This window comes from Pseudomyrmex gracilis, unplaced genomic scaffold, assembly GCF_002006095.1.
Source record: "Pseudomyrmex gracilis isolate BER0280 unplaced genomic scaffold, ASM200609v1 scaffold_9, whole genome shotgun sequence".
NCBI classification, from domain to species: Eukaryota; Metazoa; Arthropoda; class Insecta; order Hymenoptera; family Formicidae; genus Pseudomyrmex; species Pseudomyrmex gracilis.
In genome coordinates, this window is record NW_018020593.1 from 85952 (window position 1) to 111514 (window position 25563).

Consider the following 25563-nt stretch of genomic DNA (forward strand, 5'->3'; position numbering starts at 1 on the left):
ATGATTTAATGGAACATACAAAATCACAAAAGATTAAATATTTCGCAGTGTGTATAATAAATAGGAAACGTACATAAATTGTATATGTTGTGTATGTGAATCGTATACTCTGAACAAAAACTTCGTTATTTTACAAAATACATCCATCTTTTTTTTTTTTACCTGTGTGTTTACAAAGATCCAACTTTTCGAGCATATAAGTGTAAATTGGTATATATCAAAATTTCTATTCTTACAAATTCAATAAACCCCCATATAACGCGGATTCGTGAAACGTGATACAAAAAAGCCTGATAAAACCCACGTATACAATACGTACAGCTAACTAATCGTTATACATCGTATAAATCATGTCATTGATTTGAAATTGAATTATGGAATATTTACAATTTTTAACTTTTGATCCAACTCTCGTGAGTCATTTGCGCGGAATGTAGGTTCCGTGTTATAAGGGGTCTACTGTAAGCTAGATTACAAATGTCCCACTATTACAATTAGATTTTTCTATGTACAATTGTCATCACTTTCTATCTTAGATTCTTTACTGATATTTCTTGTTGATGATAGAGATTTATGAATATCCTGGCCCAAGGTCATTTTCAATAATTTCAGAACAGACTTCTTATCGGCATTTTCATTTTCTGCGAGCAAAAAGAAACAGAGCTTGGTAAATCTTGTCGCACAATTGTTAGAATAAAGCATTTACCTTCGTTTCCAGTGATTTGTACTTCGAGATGTAGCTTGTCTTGTGCTATCTCGTACATGCCTTCTTCTATCGTTTTTTCGCTTAACAGTCGAATTATAGTAACTGGTCTGGTGTGTTAAAACAAAAAAAAATGACAGAAATCTATTGTTTATCTCATTTTCTAAAATACGCGCGTTTCTAAGAGCATTTGTACTACATACTTTTTTTGTCCTACTCGATGACATCGGTCTTCTGCTTGTTTGTCGTTGTAGGGATTAAAATCTATATCGTGAATTATAACGGTGTCAGCAGCTGTTAAATTGATTCCCAAACCTCCGGCTTTAGTGGACAACAAGAATATGAATATGCTTGGATCTTCCGTATACTCGTTTATAAGAGTTTGTCTCTCAGTTACGGGTGTATTACCATCTAGCCTAAGTTGAACGATAAACTTATTATGTGTATGTGTGTGTGATGCTTAGTTATATATTACGAACCTTAAAAATGTTTGTTTTCTGATGGTTAAATATTCCTCAAGTATGTCCAATATCATAGTAAACTGACTAAAAATCAGAACTCTGTGACCGTCTTTTTTCATTTGCGGTAGCAACTTGTCCAGTTCCTTTAGTTTTCCAGCTTCGGGAATAAGTTCTTGAGGTAAACCGAATCCGGCTATGCTCTTGTACGTACGTGTCAATTGGTTTATTTGATAATCAGACATCCAAATCAGATCTTCAAAAACGTACTCTGGATTTTTCTGTTTGTAACCCGTTTCTTTTGCCAGTCTACTCGCTATAGCCTGCATTATGCATTAAATAATAAATTAGAAATTTATCACAGAAAGAAAATAAATTTTTTTTTCATCAAATCGTATACCTTGAGTTTTTTCTCATCGTAATAGTTACGCACGAGAAGCGGGTGATTGGCAAGTTTCCTTAACTGCATCATCATACCAGTTCTGTTCTCGTTCAAAACTTCGGCAGTTTCTGCTGAAAATTGAGCGACTAATTTGTCATACATATTTCGCTGTTTTTCAGTTAACGCACATCGTTTTACTTCATCCGTTTTAGGCGGTAAGTCGCCCAAAACTTCACTTTTAAGTCGTCGTAGAACAAATGGACGCATTATTTCCTTCGCATTCTTAACTTGTTCTCTCTCGAACGACGGCTGTTCTTCCTCTTTATCTTTTTTATCGTTTACCGTTTTCTGAAAAAGTTTATTTTGAATAATTATTATAATTAATATACAAAAGAAATGGCTATATTGTTTAAAATACAGTTGTAATTTATTTATAAACTTACGGGAGTTTTTGAGAATAAACTTTTTAAGTCAGCTTGTTTCCCAGCAAACAATGAAGGCATCACAAATATTAACAAGGAAATTAATTCCAATAAATTATTTTGTAGAGGTGTACCAGTTAACAAAATTCGACGCTTGGCCTTTAAAAACAGTCAAGATTTTGTTACAAAAAAAAACTTTTGTTGCATATATGAATGAGAGTGTGTGCATGAGAGAAAATACATACGTTAATTCTGACAAGATTTTCATATCTAACGCTGCTCATATTCTTGAGCATGTGAGCTTCATCAAAAACTACATAATTAACTGGCATGACGCGAAACAGTCGGCGCTCCTCGGGAGTGCTATTAATCAAACTGTATGTAGTTAACAAAATATCGACGTCATCGAGATCACCGTTTCGCCAACCCATTCGCATTTCCTTACGTTCCTCTTGAGAGCCGTAATACTGCACAACTTTTAAGTCAGGTGACCATCTTTCTATCTCATTCCACCAGTTTTCTGTCAAGAAAAATAATTTTACATGTATTGTAAACATTCTATTTGTGTAAGATCGTGTTCACGTTATTGTAGAACTCAATGAATTACCTATAGTCGAACTGGGAACAACAATCAAATGAGGCCCGTCCTTCTCATCAAGAAGATCAGCTTCTTTTAGATATGTCAAAAATGCTATTACTTGTACCGTTTTTCCCAGACCCATTTCATCGGCTAATATACCATTCACATTCTGTGCATGCATAACAGCTAACCAATTCAAACCAACCATTTGATAAGGAGCTAACGTTAAGTCTGACGACAACGCCTTTGGTTGTTGCTTTATAGCTGAAGCACCAGCAGCCACAGCTTTTTCCATATTAGTGGACAAGCGAAGGCATTTTTTCATAAGAGTTTCCACTACTTGACGCGTAGACAATAACACCTTTGTTTGTGTTAAAAAAAACAAAATCAATACAAATGTAAGACAACAAGCATTTTTTAAATTCTATGACAGAACTTAATTTATCGTTTTTGTTTATTTTTGTATTTTGTTATAATTTTATAAATTTACCTGAGCAGTATTTAATAATTCTGTGTCTAAGTATCTTGTATTTTGGAATTTATTTACTAAATCACTCCAACTTTCGAACGGTCTTGCTTTTATAATAGCATCAGCTTTTGTTTTAGAACAATAGGACATGAGAAGCAACTCCGAAGGCAAAGCAGTTTGCATAAAGTCCAATACTGCTTTTTTATCACCTGTGAGTTTATCGGATATTTCTACATCCGAGTCCTCATCACTGTTTGTGATAATAATATCTCAATTACATATTTATTTAATTATGAGTGCAATTTTCATCAAAATATATTTGTACATATTACCTGTCGAATACTTTTTCTTTATAATTTCCTTCATCTGATTCGAAATCTGAATTTTTCTCATCATCTAATTTTCTTCTCTTGCTTTTACTACTTTTTGCATGATTTTCTGATTTCTTTTTTCTGGTTTTATTTGTAAGTTCGTTATCCGCTTTATCAACATCCCAATCATTACCACAGAGTGCTTCGTGTAGTTTCTAAATAATATAAAAATAATGTAAATAATATAAAAATATACTCTCTTATATTACATTACTTTTTTAGATTAGTATTTTTAATTTTGTTAGAAGTTGTAATTATAAAGTAAATAATTGTAAAAAAAAGTATATATTTACAAAATTGTTTATGTGTGATTACTCACCAACAAGTCCGCTTTTGGATGCAAAGTTCTCAGGTACTTTAATTTATGTTCCTTGCTTTGATTTTTGTCGTTAGAATCTGAACTTGACTTAGCTGGACTACCAATATCACTGTCACTGTCTTCAATACGGTTTGTGCTAATACGCTTTCGGCGTACTTGGGCATCAGTACTTACCAAGTTACTATCATCGTCAGCTAAATTAAATACATGTGTAAAACAAATTAAATCTTCAATGACTTAAAAAAATAAGATTTCATTAATAAAAAAAAAAACCAGATTAGCTGATATCAAGTTTTGTAACATGTGTGTGTTGACTAAATTTACATATAAATATTTTAAGTAACATAAAATGAGCGACAGATATAAAAAAACACAAATATAGCATTGTTCAAAAAAATAAAAAAAAATTAATCTTTAAATATCAAACTATGATACATAGGAATGTTTAAACAGGCATGTTAGCACAATACACATTATTGCTTAGAAATGCATAGAGAAAAACTGAAGCGCATACACACACCGGTTACATCGATTGAAACGAAATAATATAAAGAGGAAATATAATATGATACAAAATTCTTACACATGTTCATCTTGATTTGCTTCTTTTGAAAGCGAAATTGCCGCAGAAGGCTACTGCAGTTAGTCGTGTCCGTTTTAGGTGAATTTGGTCTAGACATCGCGCGCGTTAACCAAATGATGGACTCTGGCAAACGTACATATTTGCAGCAGAACTTTTTGAGCCGTTTGCCAGGTGCATTCAGAGCAATTCCGAGCGCGTCGGGCAAAGTGAAATAATGTGGAATATAGAACAGCACACGTCCAGCGCGATATAACAATTATGCCTGATTTTCACATAAAATTTTTTTAAAACAACAATGTAAAATGACGGTCTCTCTGTTGGAAAACTAGAATAGATATGTACTTAAAACGTCGAAACATAAAAAATGCAATTGTGTGTGTAGAATATAGCTTTATATATATATATATATATATATACTTATATGAATACTTAAAAGTAAAATAGTTCACTCACACAACATTCGATGTATTTGCGTGTAACGAGATACACTATAGTCCGCAAGATTCCATTCGTGTTTGCACAAACGCCGCTTTTTTAAAGGGGAACTCGATCATAGGGCAGTATTCGCAGTCCGATCTTGTAAGATCATCTTAGGTTCATCTTAAGAGACCGTGCAGATCATCTCATTGGCTATTCAGATCCATCTGAAGATGCATCCAAGACGATTGCAAGAATTAAGATATCCGACTATGAATATCGGCAATAATGTGCGAATACAATGGTCTCCCGTGACTCAACTCGCCTTTGTTTCTGTCATTATATTTGGCACACATTAAACTGCCAATACATAAGAGCGACGGTGATGTAATATTGTCATCACTTTAAAATGGTTTTTAAATGATTTAAAATAGTTTTTTTTCTAGACGCTCTGCGGCAACCAGATCTAGATTTTTGTAAATTGCTTCCAGATGAGGATCTCACCCGAAAGCGTCTGTAGAGAGAAGACTGAGAACGGCCAAGGCCATGTGAAAACCTGGTTTACAGGACGGTAATGGCTTTACCGTCCTGTAAACCAGCGCTATGTCTATAGAGTGGTGCACATTGGCAACTACGTAGCCATGTCCACGAGCAGAGCTTGTCGATGAATATACAGGGTGTGTGTTCTTTTTCGTGCTATATTACACCGCGTGGTTGTCTTCCGTGATGTATGCACGTGCATCGGTATTACACGCAGTGCAACACCTCGAGCCGGCCAGAGAGAAAGAAAAAATATAATTAGATAAAAACGTGTGTCAGTATATAAAAACTACATATAAATTTATTTTTCGTATTTATATATTATAAAAAGTTATACAGTACAATATATTAGACATATAATTAAAACAAATAATCGCATATGCATCTTTTATGTGTATATGTATAGCATATCCTCCATATACAAAAAAATTAAATGTTTCTCTGTGTGTGTGTACTGATACATGTTAGATATTAGTATCTTTCTTTCATTTTAAATTGCATCTTATAAGATTTCTATCGGATAAATTTGTCAAGTTTCATGTAATAGTAACAGCTTTGTATGCGCATATATTTGTGTACTTCACAGCGCACCTGCTCAAAAGTCATTCGATTATAGACATTTCGTTTTTTTACGCTCGTTCAACCACTGTGTGTATTTGCGTCTTACTTATATTAACTTAACATATATTATAATAAAACTACACATAATACATAAAAATACCGATAAAAATATTCGCACATGTATATACATTATATATTTTAATATCATATAAAATAACAAAGCGTACAGCAAAACCGAACAATCAATAAATATCTCAATTGTTTACTTTCTCAATCTTAATTTAAATTAAAACATGATAGAATCAATCAGCTACACAATTTGAAAGTTTTCAAATCACTTGTATAAGGATGATGCATACAAATAAAATAGCACACAAAGAAAATCCTTACACTTACATTACATTTAGATTACTTTGTATATGGAGCACGATATCTATACATAGTCGGACCAGGATATGGTAGTCTGATCGGTCCTACTGGAGGAGGATATCGAATTCTTCCTAAAGGAGCAACTTGTCTAAATCCTCTTGGTAGTGGAACCATAGGGCCCATTATAGGAATAATTGGTCTCGGAAAGTTCTATATAGACATTATTATTATATGAAAATTAAATCAATTATATAAGAAAAAACACAAATTTAGCACAAAAATTCAAGAGATAGTTTTTCCTTACGTAGGGATGAAGAGAATCTGCTGAATAAAGTTGTAGTGGTCCGATGTAATTTTCTACATCTCTCCGTTCAATGTATCTATCTCTGTCCCGATCTCTGTCTCTATCTCTATCTCTCTCTCTTTCTCTGTCCCTGTCCCTGTCCCTGTCCCTATCTCTATCTCTATCTCTATCTCTATCTCTGATTCTGTCTCTGTCTCTGTCTCTGTCTCTATCTCTATCTCTGCTTCTTTCTGTATCTCTGCTTTCACGAGAACGTTCGCGTGATTTCTCACGATATCTATCATAACGATATTTATCTTCTATAAATGACCTAATAAGAAACAAAAAAGTTCTGATAAAAAACAGTACCTATATTCTCATTCAAAGTAAAAGAAAGAAACTTTATATTTGTACGAAAAAATCTTTTAGTCGTAATATCACTTCATATTAAAAAAATGCAAAGCGATCTAATAATAGCAAATATCATTTCATCAAAAGATACGGTAGTATGTATAATATAGTAAGTAACCATCTTTATATAGATTTGTTTTTGATAGGTGCATGTACTTCAGTCTATTGGTTTTTTTTTTTTTTTTTTTTTTGACACAAATAGGTTTATGATTAATTTGATAATACTGTACCTGGAATGTAAGTTGCGTTTGTGTTCTACAGAACGTGAACGATTACTACGTCGTTCATCTTCTTTATCTGGATAATTGTCCTTATAAAATTTATGTTTCTCTAATCTGTCTCTACAACAAGATAAATATAAACTTTATTGGAAACCACAATTTATTAGTTATTATCTATCATGGTTATTTACTTTAAAAACAATAAATGTGAATTTCAACTTTTTTACGACCAATAATTAAACCCCTTACTATTTGTTTTCTATAATAACTTTTTTTGTTAACGTAGTTCGAAGTTTTTACGAAATTAAAATTTAAGAAAAAGTATGTATTTGGGAGTGCTCTTATTGCAAGTGTTACAGATCAAACCTGGAGTGACTGTAAGATTGAGATTGGGGACTGTAACGAATCCTACTCGAACTCGGTGAAAGAGATCGCTTTCTTGATGCTCGTGATTTGGTAGAACCTAAAATATAGTGTTCTAGTTCTAATATATAAAAATTTTCCATAACTACATATTATATAAAATACACATTTATTTAAAATATTTGTGAGTAAAAGTATAATATATAAACAAGAGTATAAAAACATAAAAAAACAATAGTTGTCAAAGTTAATTATTTCAATACCAAAGTAGCAAACTTAAAATATTAAAACAATATAATTGATTTTGTAGTATAAATTTATCATACCTGACTGATCTTCTTTTATTGTCATAACGGTACGGTGTTCTTTCTCTTCATCGCCTTTAACAACCCCTTTCTTTATTTCCGCTCTATCAAATATTGGCTTTGATCCTTCTCCTAAACGGTTTATAGTATATGTTTTAAGTATATAATTTTTGAATATTGCACAGGTGCATTGTTTTGCATCATTATTAAGAAAATCATTGCTCGAACACTCGCTCTTACAACTCTTTTAATATTCAAATTGAAGATCAGATTTAGACTATAAACATTCAGTAAATTGTTGCAGTAAAAGTGAAAAGAATCTATAGAATCTTTCTTCTTAGTGTATTGTAGTATAAACATGATTTTATATGTATATATATATACATATATATACACACACATATGCATATATATATGTGTTAGCAGCAAACAATTATATAAAATTTGTTTTCTTTGGTTACATTTCATCAATTTTCTTAAATCTTTTATAAAAATATAAGAAAAAATTGTTTTAAAAGACTTTAAAAAATTATATAGTTTTGGTAGACACAAAACTCTTAAATTTACTTATATGCATTGTTATCATGTATATAGCAGTCTATAGAATTTATGCTTATGTGAACATAATATAGATATTATGCTATCTCTCTGAAAATGTATCACCAGATAATTATTTCACAAATGTGTAAAATCAATACTAATAATGAGATTATATTTCCTACAATAATTCAAAATCCTACAATATCCATTAAGCTTAAAAATCTTCAGAGAAGAACACAATTATTCATCTATTACTTTACCCATCTTCCAGAAGACGCATAATGTGTTTACTTTCGATATTGTTTGTTTTTATTATTCATACACACAGTAGTAGAAAAAATATAGTAATAGAAAAAATTTAGAAAATTATTATATTGTGTGTACATGCATAACACACAACAATACACCACACTATTATTCATTTTTAATTACTCAAAGATAACAAGTCTAAATCTTTCATTAAAATATAGATAGAAAAGATTAGAAGATGTTTTATATTTACATATCTTCACCAAAGAGAAGTAAATGCAAGTTTGTAAGTTTATTACTTGTAATTCACAATCGATATAATATAATTCAAGTAATAATAATATAAGAACAATTACGCTCGCGTAATTCATACCTGATAAGTCAAAATACATGATTATAACCGGATGAATGTTTTAACTTCATCAGTTTCATTTATTGCCGTTGGTAACTCTTCTTGTTTGACGTTCTATCTTTTGATTTTTTATTGTTAGCTTGGCTTCAAGTGTTGGTAATTTATATCTTTGCACACAAAATTGTCAATTAATTATTTATATCTTCGCACACGGTTGAATCAAAAGTCGAACAAAATGTTCTCTTACATCGGTGTTTACCTAAAACTCACTCTTAAGAGGTGGATAGATATTGATTCGATGAAGATCTTCCTGTACGATGATGACAAGGAGTTACTAAGACGTCTTTCATCCAACTCTTGCGCCCATTTTTTTTCTCAATTTATAAACTTTCGGTTTTTTAATCTCTCATTTTCTACCTCTCTAAGTTTCTATTCTTCTTTTTTTTGTTTTCAGGTTTTGTACGTGATATAAAAGCAGTGTCTTCATTATATCTGAAATTTATGCCAGTGTCACATGAAGTTAATTATCTAGAGCTCAGTTTAGACACAATTTAGAAATCTAAAATAAAAAATAATTTCTCTCTTTTTTAAGTCATACCTGTGACTGTTAATCCTCTATGAATTATGGTTTTGATACTCTGTTTCATGTTTGGATAATTGTTTTTTCTCCTCTTTTGTTGTCAAATATTGATTTTCTCTTTTCCCCTATTACAATTCCGATATTGTTTTTTGAAAATATAATTTTCTTATCTATTAAACAAAACTTGATATTTGCAATGTTATACGTGAGACTATATAAAATTTTTATATTAATATAAAATTCATAAAAATTTACATTAAATTTGAAAAAACAAATTCTTGTTTTCTCTTTTTGTTAAACCTTTAAGTTTTGTTTTATAAAATGTAATACAACAATTGTGCTACTTTGGTATTGAATTAGTTTTAAGTTTTGAAACACAGTGTTCAATCTTCAGTGATGATTTTTTTATGGGAATAAAATCTTCATATAGAAGTTAATGTATGGCCAATAATCATAGTCAAATCTAATATTTGAAGTCATCTTAAATATAAGATTAGATTATGAATATTGGTCTAATAATGTTACAATTTGACAATGTCTTGACTTGATGTGACAATATCTTTACATCTTATATAATTGATATGGCAAAAACCCTGATAAGTTTAATAAAAACTACTTCAAGTATCGGAGTTAGTTTCTTCCTTTGTTGCGCTGCTAAATGTTAAATCAAGCTTCTGTAAAAAAAAAGTATGAGGATTCAAATAAATGCAATAATTTACCATCTCTTCTCGAGATAATCACATCATCAAGATTAGGTATGTCTCGTTTTATTTCAGGAATAGGACCCTTTATAGGGATGTTTCTGCGAATATCAACTTTAATTCGACGTAACTCTGTCGAATTAATGGGTGTACCCTCTGGACCTTTGAACAAGGGTTTTTCTCCGCTTGATTTTCTAAGAAGAAAATTTGATCATGTTACAATTATATCTTTATGTTATTATTATTGTATTATTATACAGTAGTCTTGCTATATAAGGATATCTGATGTAAGACATATTTGAAGCCTTTAAAAGACTTTTATCAATTTTAGTATTGTTTTTCCATGTTATTATGCATAAAACAATAGAGTTGTGTATTCATAAATGATAACTTTGTATGAATGTGCTTTTATAAGCAAAAAAAAAAAAAAAAAAAAAAACAGTTTATAAATGTTTTTATTTCTATCAACTTCTTTTGACAAACTTATATCATACAAGTACTGTAAGCTAAATATTTTGTTTATTTCTTGTCAAAAACAGACCTTTCTTATGACATAAGCAAATATACGTATATATATATGTAGATTTATTAATAAAAATGAAAACTCTTTTTAGTAATTTACTTCTTGTCTTGTGCATTAATAAATGCTGTTCCTAGTATGCAAGGAGTTTATTTTAATCTAAAAACTTGCATGGTAAAAAGTCATAGGACTTCTCACTTGTGATATCATAATCCTCAATATAGCTGCAACAACTGTAACTTCTTAAGGTTGACTTTGGTAATACAAATGAAAGGCTTTTCATTACCTTATTGAATTTTTTATCTCTTTTAATTTTTTTTATTAGCTGGCTTCAAGTTTTGATAATTTATAGTATCAAAACTAATTTGTATCTAATCTTCATTCAAAAACATAGCTAAATAATTGGATCAAAGGTTAAGTAAGATGTTTTCTTACAGTTGCTTATCTAAGACTCACTCTTTGAAAGTAGATAGATATTGACTTGGTGAAGATCTTCCTGTATGATGATGAGGAGGAGAGTCACTAGGGCTTCTTTTACCCAGCTCTTGGGCCCGTTTTCTTTCCCATTCCTCAATTTTTCGTCTTTTTAATCTCTCATGTTCCATCTCTAACTCTTGCTGACGTCTCCATTCTTCTCTTCTTCTCTTGATCTCTTCTTCAGTTCTTGAACGTGAAGTAGAAGGAACAGGGTCTTCACTATATCTACTGGATCTCTGATCCCTGGTATGGGAGTAACTTGTTGGACGCATTGGACTTGGTTGGTGATATAAAAATGGAAGCAAAAGTCAGTGCTGAAATTTATATTGATGAAAATTTTGAATTTTAATACTTTTGAACAGTGTTCGTCTTGTCATCTTAGTTTTAGTAAAAAGAGAAATAACCTGTATAATGTGTTCAACCTGTAACTGAAATTCAAAGTATTCTTCTGTGTAACCGATTTCTTTATATATTTAACAGCCGTAACAATAAAAAGTTCAAGGACGTTATTTCATCTACAGTTGTTTCAAATTCTATTTTGCTTGCGCAAGATAAATCAATTTGAGTAGATAAAATAATTGGTAGTCGAAATAAGTTCTGAATGGAGGAAAAAACTAAACGTTTTGTAGAGAAGCACCAATAAACACAGTAAAACTTGAAAACTTGTACAAATCACTTTCTTAATGATAAATAACGACAAGATATACGCTTATATACGCCATTTGCAAAAACCAAATTTTCTCCATTTTGCAGATGAGTTTACTAGATGACGTAATGCCTTTTAAGACCGTATTAAGGTGCGGTCACATTTAGATCAAAAATACAGTAAGGTCAGTATTCATAGTCAGATCTTATATTTGGGTGCGGTCAAAGCCTCACTGCAAGGCTGTGTTCAGTTAAGCAAGATGGAACGAACTAATGGAGGAAATGCAGGAAATACAGGAATTCATTAGTTCCAATTCCTGTATTTCCTGCATTTCCTCCATTAGTTCGTTCCATCTTGCTTAACTGAACACAGCCCAAACGTTTCGAAGCATCATTCTTTTTTCGTTATAAATGTAAATAGAATAAAAATAAAACGATATTTTGAAACATTTGCAGTGAGACTTTGACCGCAACTTTAAGATCGTCTTAAGTTAATTTTCAGATAGTGTACGAATACTTAGGCTGCGTCCCGAGTTACGCATATGCGCGCATTTATCAATAGTACACGTGACGTATAGTATAGACATATGCGTAACTCGGAACGCAGCCTTAGTTTTATTGACTGCTGAGCATCTGAAGATTTTTTTTTTTATTTTTTTTATTTTTTTAATATTTTTTATTGAAGTAAAGATTTGCCCGAGAATTGCTCCTATGAGGCTTAATATACAACACATATAGCGGATTAAATGATTACGAGATGAAGATGACGTTACATAGGAGCAGTGTGTATAAAGCCTGTTCTACATTGATCGCAAGCGCAAACGCAAGGAACAGGTCTGGTAGAATTGACTAATCGTATTGATCAAATCAGCCAATTGACCAGCGTGATTGGTCAATTCTATGAGATCTATACCTTGCGTTTGCGCTTGCGATCAATGTAGAACGGGCTTAACAGCAAATTCGGTAGTCTGCACTAGTGCGCACTAAGTGCGACTTTTTTTATTGAAAAAGTTTATTAAAAAAGTTTTGAAGTTTCATTAAAGTTTCATTGAAAAAAAGCGCGTTGGAGCGAATAGGAGCATGTTGGGGCATGCGACGCGAACAAATCTTAAATATAAGATTCGACTATGAATACTGGCCTTAGCGTTTGCGCAGGAAACACCTGTTGGCAGCCAATGGCTGTGAAGTGAGGGGCTTTCTGTAGGGAATTTTTACGAACCGAATGAGTTTTTGTCCATTCTAATTCTCTTCTCTCATTGAACTTAGTGTATAATCATGGCGACCTGGCGATTGTTGTCACACACGAACTTTGTCAACTTTTTCTGTATAAGGTGAACTAAATTTGACATAAATGTCATTCAAATATCTTTATTCTGCAACATAGTATCTACTCTTAAAAAACAATTCAAAAGTTTTTTTGTTCTAACCTAATCTATAAAAACAATGCGCGTGATAACCTTAACCCTTAAAGTACACATATTTTCTTTAAACTAAATATGTTATGGAATATTTGAATTAGCATTTTTCAGTTTTTTTTTCACACTTTGTTTTGATTACATACTGAAAAAAAGGAGAATTAATTTAAGCATGGAACTTAGAAAATATAAAAGTTGTGAGATAGATTTTACCTCACGTGTACTTTAAGAGTTAAATTCTTTTCTCTAGGAGATTAGCCCAAGATTCTGTGACATCAAAACTCAAGCATGATACAGATGTATTGCCGTTAAAACCAAAGAAACCAATAAATCCATTTATGCAATATCTTCTCACAGTACGAAGCAATTTACAAAACCAATATCCTGACTATCCATATAAAGACATTATAAAAAAGGCATCAGAGCAATGGGCACAGTTGGATGCTGTAACAAAACAGAATTTGCAAAAACAGTATACAGAACAATATTTTGCTTATAAACAAAAATTAATAGATTATGAAAAATCTCTAACAACTGATCAGAAAATACTGATTAAAGAAGAATTAATGAGGAAAGAACTTGTCAAAGAAAAGAGAGAATATGCTAAGGAAAAAAGTCAAATTAAACAGGCAAGTATATTAAAAAATGATTTTTATAAAAATTTTTGTCTTCTTGAAATGAAGATAAAATATAATTCTTTTTTTTTTTTTTTAATAGAAACTTGAGGAACTTGGGAAACCAAAACGACCATTGTCTGCCTTCTTTTTATTCATGCAAGATAAAATGAGTACTAAAAATCCAGAAATATCACAGAAAGTAAGTTTGCTAAAAATATATTTTTATATATTTATATATATATATATATATATATATATATATATATATAAATATACAGGCCATAGACATGTTTTCACTTTTTCCAATTTGTGTTTCAATTTTTTGAGATATAAATAAGAAAATAAATGTTTGTCTCTCAATCTCCTAGGATTGGATGAGCAATATAAGTAAAGAATGGAAAGACATGACAAAGGAAGTTAAAACTAAGTACATAGATCAGGCAAGGCATTTAACAGAGAAATATAAGGCTGAGTTGCAAAAATGGGAGGAAGACATGATTAAAGCAGGCCGTCGTGACTTGTTGAGGTCCAGTGTTAAATCTAAACGCAATACAAGCATTGGTATAAATAAAGAATAGGATTCAGAGTGCCTCAACCAAACTAGTATGCAAATTGTTGAGCCTGTCTTTGCAGATCTTCCTGGTATTAGCATCCAAAACAAAGAGAACATTAAAATAGGTTGGGGCACTGATATTGCATATGATAAATTTGAAAATGGTCCTGGCGCAAGTCAACAGTTAGAGTCTACAAAAAGCTCAGTACTTTATAATGACAGACATGATTCACAAATTGTTACGAAGTATTCAAATGATGGTCGAGATACATTGATAAAAAACGCTAGTAACTCTGTACAGTCTCGTGGTACTTGTACACAGGTGTATGAGTATCTTGCTTCCTTGTGGAAGAAAGTTTTAAAAATTCTGAAAGAAGCTGGCCAAAACTGGAAAACGGTAAGAGAGTATGTATTTATTGCTACAGCCGCTTTTCTGATATCAATCTTTTGTGTTTTAAATCTGATGTATAAGTGATTTTTGTTTATAACGTCAAAAATAGTAGTTTGATTTTCTTATTTTTCTAACATTACCTTCTTATATGATTTGTGTACAAACATACATTGTTTCAATTTATATTGATTTAATATTTCTGTGTTCACATTTATATATCATGTAATTCTCATTAATATACAACTTAAATAATAAATTTATGTAACATTTTTTGACTCTTAGTTTTATTGATTTGACCTTTACTTAAAAGAAGTATACATCATGACATGTGCTTTTAATGTTGATTATCAATCATATACCATATCGCAACTAACATTTATTTCTTCCTTATTCTACAGAAATAATGTGGATAAAGAGAGATTTGCTTACTGATCGTCACTGTGGCAACAACACAAATGCATCTGATTCTTTTATATACATATGTATACATTTATACCTTTATATGTATACATTTTTACCTCAAACATTTATTTGAAATGTGGCATTGAAATGTGTATAGTTATTTATGCATCCATTTCTCAATACCTTTTCATTAAAATAAAAATTATTTGTATAATCTAATCCTATTATTTTTACCTTCAATTTCAATTTGATATTGTGCAATGATACTTTTAACGCTTGATGTTTCAGAAGTACTAAATCACGCAAATCATCGCAAATTTTGATTTCGCATTTATTATTTGAACTGGATCAAATAATTTTGTGTAATTTTCAACTTAAGTAGAAAAGTTTGACTTTTTACTCACGTCTATTGTGATTAGTGAATTCCGTAAGACCTGCATCCGCCGCGTCTGCAAAAAGTTACTAGAACTCGGGCCAATCGCATTGATAGAGTTGTGGTAACTTTCTTTCCGGTCAATTTTTATCATCACAAATCCCAAGAGAATATCAAGAAGTCAAATTGAAGGAAAAAAAGATAAATAGAGAACATATATTGAAAAAATTAAAACAACAAGATATATAGCAAGAACAGCAAGAAATTGTTAAAAAATCAAGATTGGCAGCGTAATTGAACATCGCATAAACCTTTATTTTATTTGTATTGTAAATGATCGATAGTGCAAATTAGTTTCATTCGACTTTACATGATTTAGTGTTTAATGCATCGTTTGTGCAACTGGATATTCTATAAATCAGAATAAAACGATTTGTTTTTATTTTTCCTCCGTACGTACATATCTTTTACATATATATATATATATATATATATATAAAATATAATTGAATGAAATGGCCGAGTCAAATGCCAGAAGAGAAGCGAGAAGACGGCAAATTTTGGAAAACGCAGAAAGTCGTTTACGTAAAATTACAGGAAGGAGCAATCTAGATGAAACAAAAGGTAAGTAAAATAAATAAAATATTAAATTCACATATATATACGTAGATGTGTATGGGACTAAATTTGATAAAATTCTATGTACAACAAAAAGGAAAACTATAAACACAAATTAGAAAATAACCATTGTACTTTAAACTCGCTACTGAAATTTCGAAACAATATGTAATAATTGTATATAAAAAAGTTCTCATATTATAGGTTGTTTAAGATTTATATATTTTGATATATTTGGAATATGTTTTACAGATAACAATTTGCAAGTAAAGAGCAATAGTTTGAAAACAGCATGTTTGACAGAATATGATGTCAGAAATGGTACATATGATGTCAATAGTAAAGCAACCCAGCAGGATTATACAAGATTCCAAGAGAATGAAATTTCAAATGACACTCCTGACTCTACAAATATATCTTTAACAGAACAATTGTCTAAGAGAAAATCTTTACTGCACATATTATTATTTAGTCGTGTCAGTCTTATTGTTCTGGCCGCAATTGTCAATGTTTTATTAATTCTAGAATTAGACAATCTATGTTTAGGCCAGGTAATCTCACTTTTTTGTTAATTGTTTGAGGTATTTAAACATCAATAATATGTATGTATAACACTTATTAATGCTTACAGGCAGTCATTCCTTATTTTGTATTAATGCTGGCTCGCTTATCTGTGTGCGACAAATTGCAAGATATGCAAGAAGGGAGTTTACTGTATGCTGCGTTACTTTTGTGTAATATTCAACATAATGTAGTTAATAGAGTCAAAACGTTCTTTGCATTTTTTACTCTGGTGTTTCGCGACTTTGGTTTGTACATGTTCAATTTTGTGCTGATGCACTATGTCGCTATGTGTTACTTGGGTTATGATATCACGGTACCAAAGAATACGTGATTGTATTTAAACGAGTAAATACTATGAAAAAAAATTCTTATGTAATGTAAAACTCGGTGCTGTTAAAGTGTACTGCGATTATGATCTTGATCGTGAATCTACTAGTCTGTAGCAATGTATATACATATTGATACACATTGTAATAAAACAGATTTGGGATAAAAATTAGGTGATTGATGTGATTTGTACGACTGTAAGCGGTTGCGTTTTGGAAATATAATACTGCATGTGAAAAAGTTTTAGATGTAACCGCAAAGTCGGTAAGCAATTCAATCGATTAAAATGCTGGTCTGTGATTGGTTGGTTTGCTTATGACTAATCGCAATCTTTACTATGACTGAAATTTTGTCACATGCAACAGATTTAACCGTAATAAATAATTATTTGATATTTTGATATAAGGAATTATATGAATAATTGTATATAATTGAATGTGAATATATAATTGGATATTGTTGTACGTAAACACGATTCGATCACATTTCAATAATTGTTCATGCGTGTGCATTACTCATTGCAAGAAAATTTTTAACCAAGATTACGAGAAAATGATACGCAAAAACGTGTGCCGAATATCCAGCTCGATTCACTCGAGCATTAACGCCGAAGTGCACGATATTCCAATGAATATAATTATCAGACCTTTTCCTGCCGAAGTGAATGAGGAGAAAGTCCAAAGTCTAATGAGCTCGTTGAAAAACGCGGACACCGAACACACGGTGCCGCCCATCGATGTTTTGTGGATCAAGGGAAGAGAAGGTAAATTTTACTTGTAAAGCTGCGCACATTTTGTGCAAATTTGTATAAAAAAAAAAAAAACATTTCTTAAAGAAAAATTCTATGCAGGTGGTGATTATTATTATTCTTTCGGTGGCTGTCATCGTTACACCGCTCATCAACGATTAGGTAAACCATTCATTAAAGCCAAACTGATTCAATCGACATTGACAGATTTACAATGTTATTTGGGAAGTTCCACGCCAGATTTAAAATAAATATTTAAAAATTATCTGTGTATATGTATATATTATATATATATTTTGGTATTTTTTACCGTATGTACACACAATATGTATCATGAAATAATGCAGTTATTTTAATAATATATATATATATATATATATCAGTATTACGATAACAAAATCACTTCAATCTCTATATATTATATAATTATTATCTGTCTAATATACCACACAACTGTGGTGAATTCTCTGTATCGGAAGACTAGGAACGTACTTTCTCCTATGTACAAACCTAAGATATTCATTGCATGATTTGTGCATACACTCCTAAATATGTGTCAGTCATATGCGTAATCGTTTATATGTGGTTTCTACGTCAAAGTTTTTAATTTGTTTTTTTTCATGAAATACGGTTTGAAGTTTTTAGTCATGTTGGTTGTGAACGTATCGACCGTATCTTCGACAGAGTGGCGTCGATTTGATTGACTTGTTGTGGACTTGTTGTTTCGCAAGTGAACAGGTATAATTGACTGTTGCAAGTGCAGCAGTTGCGTATTGGTTACATCACAATCGATTTGCATCATTGTTATATGATTAGGCGATGTCGAAAATGTACCTACGGCATAGAGAATAAGAAGACTGAGTATTTTAGTATATTTCTAAGTACGTTTTATATTATATTAAATGTTATTTACCGTCTATAGACACAGCTGGTAAAACCAAAGACATTTTAGGTCTAGCTGTGTCATTTTTCTGTGAAGCTGGCAGTAGCAAATGTTCTCCGCTGAACCAAACCACGTAAAACGTATCTTCTCTTCTACCCAAAGCTTCGAATAATGAAGCATGTTTACTCAACGTTGGAGAAAAGACTTCGACCGCTTGATTGTTCAAATATCGATCGGCAACAGGAATATCAATCATTTTTTGCACAGTTTTTATTGGTCTGTCTCGCGATAAGTACGACTTCTTTTTTGGTCTCTCTTCCAGCGACGGTTTCGACAACAATCCGTTTCTTGACAACGACTTATTTTCCAAGTTCACTTTTTTCAGTGCACTTCGATTATCTCGATCAGCCTCACTGTCGATCCAACGTCTCAACTCACTGTCCAAACGATCGGACTCGGATTGGTTGATGTACATCGGACATTTCAGTGCCGGTATGCTTCTGTTGAAACTGTCTTCTATATTATTATCGTTTTCGTTTACTGTCCAGGACAACAACGTTCTGCTTTTATATCCAATCTCTGGCATGTTTATCGACAAATCAGCATCTTCGGTAATGAAATACGTGTCCTTTAGGGGTATCTTCGTCCTTGTCAAAGATGCGTTATCGGCTAGTAAATGGTTGCTACAAAATACACTTTTTCTTTCTCAAAAACAGACATTGTACTATGTGAGAACACGCAGTATTAAATATATAATAATTTTATTTACTGTTATAATAATTCAATGACAAGACGATAAAACTTACCCCCAAAAACTGATTTTGACTACTAAGAAAAAGAAACCACATAAAGCAATTTTTAGTTTTTTATTTCGCTTGAAATTCTCGCTTAAATTTCCAAGTTTATCATCTCTAATACACGTGCAACGGCCTTTCAGTGATGTTACTAGTTTCTTTAAAGTTCTGTTTTCCTAACATTGTACAAAATTGTGATATTTATTTGAAAATCTATTCAACAAATTTGCATGATCTAATCACAATTTCAAAATATAGATTGCTCACCGATTTAAGTTGTGTATTTTCTTCCTTCAACTCCGATATTTCTCTCTCCAAAGAGGTCACGTATTCTTTTTTCTTCTTTCGCGAAAGACAGGCAGATTCTCTATTTTTTATCATTCTTTGTTGTCTCTTCAGCGCCCTTAAATTGCACTCTTCAGTGTTTCTCAGTGTATCCACATAAGTGACTGGTTCGTTCTTCACGATTAACGGCTGGGAGTGTGTTTTATCCTGCACTACTTGGAACTGCATGTAATTCATGTTGTTTGGTTTGCTTGCGACATCAATTTTGTTACGTAATACACCGCTATTTTTTAGAAAGATAGGAGTCACCGATTCTGCACTTGGAGGACTAGCATTTGATATAGACTTGATTATTTTCACATTCTGTGGTAATACTGTGACTTTTGATTTTACCGAATCAATGTTCAGAGAGTTCTGTATATTCTGTTTGTTTGTTGGAAAGTTCATGGGATACAATACATGCTGTGAGTTCCCAGTTGATGCAATAGTAATACAATCTTGAAAGGTGACAGTATTTTGAGACTTGCCTGTAAAAATGTACACTTAATACACATTCTTCATTGAAAAAACTTGTAATAACATATTTACCTTCTTCTATACATTGTGTAATATCCATAGGCTGGATATCAACATTGGTTTGCTTGTTAGATTCTTCTTTTGGAAGAATATACTTTGTATGTTTAACATTTTCTTTCTTTAGAGGTACAAATTCAACTTGTGATGTGTCCGATACATGTAGAGTTGACAAATGAGATGGCAAAGTTGCATGCTGTGGAAAAGAAATCAGTTATCTCAAAGTAAACTAGAACATATTGAGTTACCAATTAAATTCTAATTTTGTCACATGTGTAAGTGTCCAAATTGAATGCATCTTAAGTGTTTACCTTTGTGCCTGTGTTTATATTTTGTATCAAAGAGTTTGATATCTCTTGCATTGAACATATTGTTACTTGTTTGTCTGAATCATTAGATTCTGAATAACTAAGACTGCTAGGTGATGATGGAAACTGTGTATAAGGACTTTCAGGTTCTAATTTAAATTCACTTTTAAGGTCAGTTATAAAGTCATCCAACTCTGCAAAATTCAGAAAAAAATGCAAACTATATCTTAGAGATTATCATATTGTGATGATGTACCTGATGTATCAATAGTTTTAAAGATTGAGAAATCAAGAAAATCTCTTGTTTCTTCCTCGCTTGCGGTTTTATCATAGTTATGTATTGGCTGTTCTTTGTCTGGCACAATAGATATTCCTAGCTCAGTGCTCCATGATTGAAATAGATCATCACAAAACTGAGGGAGTATATTACTGTCTTCTGTAAAATATACCACACCCAAAAATAAATTCTATATCTAAAATATATTATAATAGTTAAATAAACTATATATTTATTTTTACAAGGTGGTTTCTTACTTGTATCTTTTATTTCTGGTCTTTTATTACTTGGATTTGCAAAGAGAATTGTATGATGCTTTATATCTAGTATATATGCTTTATGTCTAGTTTATGTGTAAACACACATACATAATCATTGCGCATTTATAGATAGTAAGAAGTAAGTGTGAAAAAGCATATAAAAAAAACATTACTTAACCTAAAAACTCGTGTTCTGGGAACATTGGATTGGGAACTGTAGTGACGCTCTGTTAAATCCTACACTTGGTGTTCTTTCGGCTACCACAAACACGGCTTGAGAGAACGTGACCTATCAAAGTACAATCATAGTGAAAAAAATTGGAAAACAAATCACACACACAACAACACGATCGTGCAAGTAGAATTCAATACTCAGAGCCGGATAGAAACCAATGGAATATAAACACACAACAACAAAACCATGTGTATATAAAAAATAAACATAATGTGTTAATATATATTTATAATAATATACGTATATATATTTTCGCCTACTTTGTTGTATGACAGATTTCCGCTCTACGCAACTCTTCGATAAGTGTTGATAAAGCATTCATCAACACATATGTAACGCACACGCCACACGCCCGCTTGCTACGGCCGCGTTAACTGCGGTTGTGTGCGGTACTCCATCACTCTATCATTAGATATAAAACAGAGATAGAATGACTTAATAGCGCTGATAACGCGCTCCTCGAACGGGCGAATCTATATATATGTACAACGTACACACAAATCAAGTTCTTTGTGTTCATTGAATTTTAGGTCTGATTTTCACAACCGGAAGTTTTCTGACTGTGTTCTAAAAATATATGATATGTGTCACGTGAACTATAGATTTTTAATACCAGCAGCGAATTTTGGAAACGCACCTTGTTGTTCGACCGTCACCAATCACGCAAGAACGAAATTTAGGCTGACCAATAGAAAGTTACGTCGAGCTTGACCGTAAAAGGAAGGAAAGTCAGATGCCGATCGTCATGTGTGTGTGATTACTCATAGATTACTATTATTATTATTTGTTGAAGCGTGGAGTCTGATGTGCGATTCTCTCTCTTCCGACCGTACTTTTTAGAGATCTTGAGTGAATAAATTTGATCAAATTGTTGGATTGAACCGCGGTTTATTAACAATGTCAAACGCAACAAGTCGCTTAGCCGTCGCGGGAACCCGGCAGTCTGGAGGATCGGTGCGTACAGAAAATGGTAAGAACATGGTTTGGTTATACCCGCATCTCGAAACTTCGAAACTTGTTACACGTAATTAATTACTTATTATATTTTGTTAAAAGATTTATGGAGATTGCAAATATAAAAAAACGACATACATATATCAAATTTTTGGTAGAAGTTACTATTTTATTCCTTATGTGTAAAATCAAACTCACATGATATTGTCACAATAAACAACAATAGTAATTTATTATTTTATGCGTAGTAATAGTAATTATTATTATATAATAAATATAAATGTTTAATATTATGCATTTACACTGAGGTGTAGTAATATCTTTTTTTTTTAGTTATGGCTGCTTGTGCTGTTTCCAACATACTTAAAAGTTCTTTAGGTCCAGTTAGTTTAGACAAAATGCTGGTTGATGATATTGGTGTATGTATTCTTGTATTTTATATAATTAAAAAAAGAGATTTGAAAGAAAAAAATAGTACTAAATACAAATTCTGCAGGATGTTACTGTTACCAATGATGGTGCGACAATCTTACGTCTGTTAGAAGTGGAACATCCAGCTGCACGAGTTTTAGTTGAACTAGCTCAGTTACAAGATGAAGAAGTTGGAGATGGCACCACTTCTGTTGTAAGTGTTTTTTATTCCTATTTGTATATTTAAAAAAGATGATAACAATTATAGTTTTTCTGATTATATTTTATACATACTTGTTAGGTAATAGTGGCAGCTGAGCTTTTAAAAAATGCAGATGAACTTGTGAAACAAAAGATTCACCCAACTTCAGTCATCAGTGGCTATAGGCTTGCTTGCAAGTAAATGTTTATCCTTGTATATTAAATAAATTTCACTCTATTGTCAACTTGTTATATATAAAAAACTTTATGCAAACTTTATACAAATTTGACAAAGAAGGACATGTCATATTATACAATTATTTCTTATAAAATCAATTTTTCCAGAGAGGCGTGCAAATATATTCAAGAACATTTGACCGTCAGTGTGGATGAACTTGGAAGAGATTGTTTGGTCAACGTCGCAAAGACGGCCATGTCTAGCAAAATTATCGGAGCGTATCCTCTTTTGATGTTATTCAAAAATTAATTTATATCTATATATTATTTTTATCTTTATATCTGTCTCTCGCAACAATTAGCCGTTAAGCAATTATTGTAAAATATTTTCCATGACTAAAAATTAGGGACGATACTTTCTTTGGTAACATGGTAGTCGACGCCGCTAATGCGGTAAAGATCTCCGATGGCAAAGGTGGCTTTTTGTATCCAATCAAAGCAGTCAACGTCCTGAAAGCTCACGGAAAGAGCGTTCGAGAATCGGTTTCGGTTCAGGGATATGCTTTGAATTGCACCGTCGCCTCCCAAGCGATGCCGAAAAGAATAGCGAACGCAAAGATCGCGTGTCTCGATTTTTCATTGCAGAAAGCGAAGATGAAGTTGGGCGTTGAAATACTTATTACCGATCCCGAAAAACTTGAAGCAATACGTCAACGCGAAGCAGATATAACGAAGGAACGCATTCAGAAAATTCTCGCTACCGGGGCCAATGTTATTCTTTTGTCCGGTGGTATTGACGATTTGAGCTTGAAGGTACAGTGTGTTTGATAATCGGTTTTGGCACATTTTGTTTTTAGAAGCGGATGCAATACGTAAATTTCTTTCGTTTGAAGTATTTTGTAGAAGCTAAGGCTATGGCAGTACGCAGATGCAAGAAAGCCGATCTGAAGAGAATTGCCAAAGCTACAGGTGCGCAATTTCTGACTTCACTGACAAATATGGAAGGGGAGGAGAGTTTTGACGCTAGTTTCTTAGGAGAAGCAGCTGAGGTGGTACAAGAAATGATATGTGACGACGAGCTTATTCTTATCAAAGGGTAATATTTAATATATTATCGATAGACAGAGAAATTGACTTAAATTCGACTTTATATTCCTTTGTATCAATTACACATATGTTTATTACTTTTTCTTTCAACTTCAAGCCCAAAGGCACGTACGGCAAGTTCTATTATTTTACGTGGACCAAGTGACTATTACTGCGATGAGATGGAACGCTCGATACACGATGCGTTGTGCGTTGTCAAAAGAGTTCTCGAAAGCAAAAGCGTCGTCGCGGGAGGAGGTTGCGTTGAAGCTGCGCTTTCTATATATCTGGAAAACTTCGCAACATCACTGGTCTCATTGAATTTTACATTTTTTCTCTTAGCTTCTCGTATGTTGACATAAATATTTATATATTTCTCTATTATACAGAGTTCTCGAGAACAACTGGCTATAGCGGAATTTGCACGATCTTTATTAATTATACCGAAAACGTTAGCGGTAAACGCAGCGCAAGACGCGATCGATCTTGTCGCCAAGCTCCGGGCTTATCACAATTCTAGCATAACAAAACCGGATCTCGTCGATCTGAAATGGTAACTTTGTTTCTTCATTTTTGCGTAATTTGTTAATTAACAAGTTATTGTGATCAATTGAAATATTTATTCTTATGTTTGTGCAGGGTGGGACTCGATTTAATCGCAGGTACTATACGAGACAACAAAAAAGCCGGTGTGTTAGAACCGGCTATTTCAAAGATCAAATCTTTGAAGTTTGCCACCGAAGCGGCTATAACTATTCTTCGAATTGACGATATGATTAAATTGGATCCCGAGCCGTCGAAAACCAAATCTTATCAGGACGCCATGGAAGCTGGCGAATTGGAGGAGTAATATCATTAAGTGTATTTGTATCTGTTACAAAAAAATATGATGCATTTAAAAAAAAAAAAACAAGAATTTGAAAATCTGGCACACACGCAAATTTACGAAATAATAAACGACGGTTACATAATTTAATTAGTGCTTTAGTATATAGTATATTGTTTATAGTTCTCAAGTACCGCATGTATGTCACGCAGTTTAATTCTGTGTACGCATAAAACACTGCTACTCAAAACTAATTTGAAATAAAGTTTTTTCATAATATAATGTGCCTTATGTTTTCGTTAACATGTCAAAAAAAGTATCACTAAACTCGATTCAGATCATGTAAATATAATAATGACATTTACGTGAAGTTTCACACTTTGATACGATATCGTGGTAATCACAAATTCGTATAAAACTTGTTACTTTCGCTCAAGGGACAAAAGTAATAACTTCTTTACAGG

General features: G+C 32.1%; 6 protein-coding genes across 11 annotated transcripts; 3 read left to right on the plus strand and 3 right to left on the minus strand.

Annotated features, from left to right (window-relative positions):
* Nucleotides 1-37: 37 nt before the first annotated feature.
* Nucleotides 38-5337, minus strand: LOC109861656 (SWI/SNF-related matrix-associated actin-dependent regulator of chromatin subfamily A containing DEAD/H box 1 homolog). 2 transcript variants are annotated; one of them, XM_020441391.1, is made up of 13 exons: nucleotides 4741-5337; nucleotides 4288-4549; nucleotides 3705-3898; nucleotides 3347-3540; nucleotides 3036-3264; nucleotides 2573-2906; nucleotides 2211-2485; nucleotides 1987-2124; nucleotides 1562-1891; nucleotides 1183-1484; nucleotides 907-1119; nucleotides 707-813; nucleotides 38-641 (listed from the first exon to the last, which is right to left on the minus strand). In XM_020441391.1, the coding sequence occupies exons 2-13, from the start codon at nucleotides 4382-4384 to the stop codon at nucleotides 505-507; spliced, it is 2550 nt and encodes an 849-aa protein (XP_020296980.1). In that variant the 5' UTR covers nucleotides 4385-4549; nucleotides 4741-5337; the 3' UTR covers nucleotides 38-504. The 2 variants fall into 2 exon arrangements, with proteins under 2 accessions (XP_020296980.1, XP_020296987.1); XM_020441398.1 differs by having other exon boundaries at nucleotides 4288-4612.
* Nucleotides 5338-5984: 647 nt separating this feature from the next.
* Nucleotides 5985-11944, minus strand: LOC109861766 (zinc finger CCCH domain-containing protein 13-like). Of its 2 annotated transcripts, none has more exons than XM_020441571.1 (8): nucleotides 11581-11944; nucleotides 11156-11452; nucleotides 10198-10373; nucleotides 7779-7889; nucleotides 7456-7552; nucleotides 7099-7209; nucleotides 6479-6788; nucleotides 5985-6384 (listed from the first exon to the last, which is right to left on the minus strand). In XM_020441571.1, the coding sequence occupies exons 2-8, from the start codon at nucleotides 11446-11448 to the stop codon at nucleotides 6214-6216; spliced, it is 1269 nt and encodes a 422-aa protein (XP_020297160.1). In that variant the 5' UTR covers nucleotides 11449-11452; nucleotides 11581-11944; the 3' UTR covers nucleotides 5985-6213. The 2 variants fall into 2 exon arrangements, with proteins under 2 accessions (XP_020297160.1, XP_020297154.1); XM_020441565.1 differs by having other exon boundaries at nucleotides 11156-11490.
* A 1131-nt stretch (nucleotides 11945-13075) lies between these two features.
* Nucleotides 13076-15327, plus strand: LOC109862212 (ARS-binding factor 2, mitochondrial). Of its 2 annotated transcripts, XR_002251093.1 has the most exons (5): nucleotides 13076-13152; nucleotides 13487-13865; nucleotides 13954-14052; nucleotides 14222-14803; nucleotides 15196-15327. XR_002251093.1 is itself a non-coding variant. In XM_020442205.1 (4 exons), the coding sequence occupies exons 1-4, from the start codon at nucleotides 13097-13099 to the stop codon at nucleotides 14429-14431; spliced, it is 744 nt and encodes a 247-aa protein (XP_020297794.1). In that variant the 5' UTR covers nucleotides 13076-13096; the 3' UTR covers nucleotides 14432-14811. The 2 variants fall into 2 exon arrangements, 1 of the variants encoding a protein (XP_020297794.1); XM_020442205.1 differs by lacking the exon at nucleotides 15196-15327 and having other exon boundaries at nucleotides 14222-14811.
* A 293-nt stretch (nucleotides 15328-15620) lies between these two features.
* LOC109862222 (putative sulfiredoxin) lies at nucleotides 15621-18206 on the plus strand. 2 transcript variants are annotated; one of them, XM_020442221.1, is made up of 4 exons: nucleotides 15621-16196; nucleotides 16443-16741; nucleotides 16822-17844; nucleotides 17932-18206. In XM_020442221.1, the coding sequence occupies exons 3-4, from the start codon at nucleotides 17634-17636 to the stop codon at nucleotides 18078-18080; spliced, it is 360 nt and encodes a 119-aa protein (XP_020297810.1). In that variant the 5' UTR covers nucleotides 15621-16196; nucleotides 16443-16741; nucleotides 16822-17633; the 3' UTR covers nucleotides 18081-18206. The 2 variants fall into 2 exon arrangements, with proteins under 2 accessions (XP_020297810.1, XP_020297804.1); XM_020442215.1 differs by lacking the exon at nucleotides 17932-18206 and having other exon boundaries at nucleotides 15651-16196; nucleotides 16822-17629.
* A 16-nt stretch (nucleotides 18207-18222) lies between these two features.
* LOC109862198 (cyclic AMP-dependent transcription factor ATF-6 alpha) lies at nucleotides 18223-21904 on the minus strand. 2 transcript variants are annotated; one of them, XM_020442180.1, is made up of 9 exons: nucleotides 21705-21904; nucleotides 21388-21498; nucleotides 20929-21108; nucleotides 20676-20866; nucleotides 20380-20560; nucleotides 19774-20318; nucleotides 19519-19682; nucleotides 18743-19413; nucleotides 18223-18663 (listed from the first exon to the last, which is right to left on the minus strand). In XM_020442180.1, the coding sequence occupies exons 2-9, from the start codon at nucleotides 21410-21412 to the stop codon at nucleotides 18419-18421; spliced, it is 2202 nt and encodes a 733-aa protein (XP_020297769.1). In that variant the 5' UTR covers nucleotides 21413-21498; nucleotides 21705-21904; the 3' UTR covers nucleotides 18223-18418. The 2 variants fall into 2 exon arrangements, with proteins under 2 accessions (XP_020297769.1, XP_020297776.1); XM_020442187.1 differs by having other exon boundaries at nucleotides 18225-18663; nucleotides 18743-19395; nucleotides 21705-21903.
* A 306-nt stretch (nucleotides 21905-22210) lies between these two features.
* Nucleotides 22211-25378, plus strand: LOC109862206 (T-complex protein 1 subunit alpha). The gene is made up of 10 exons (XM_020442195.1): nucleotides 22211-22414; nucleotides 22732-22817; nucleotides 22895-23023; nucleotides 23111-23208; nucleotides 23356-23466; nucleotides 23595-24000; nucleotides 24081-24283; nucleotides 24392-24584; nucleotides 24663-24826; nucleotides 24913-25378. Exons 1-10 carry the CDS (start codon nucleotides 22342-22344, stop codon nucleotides 25121-25123), a joined length of 1674 nt encoding a protein of 557 aa, XP_020297784.1. The 5' UTR covers nucleotides 22211-22341; the 3' UTR covers nucleotides 25124-25378.
* Nucleotides 25379-25563: the final 185 nt, after the last annotated feature.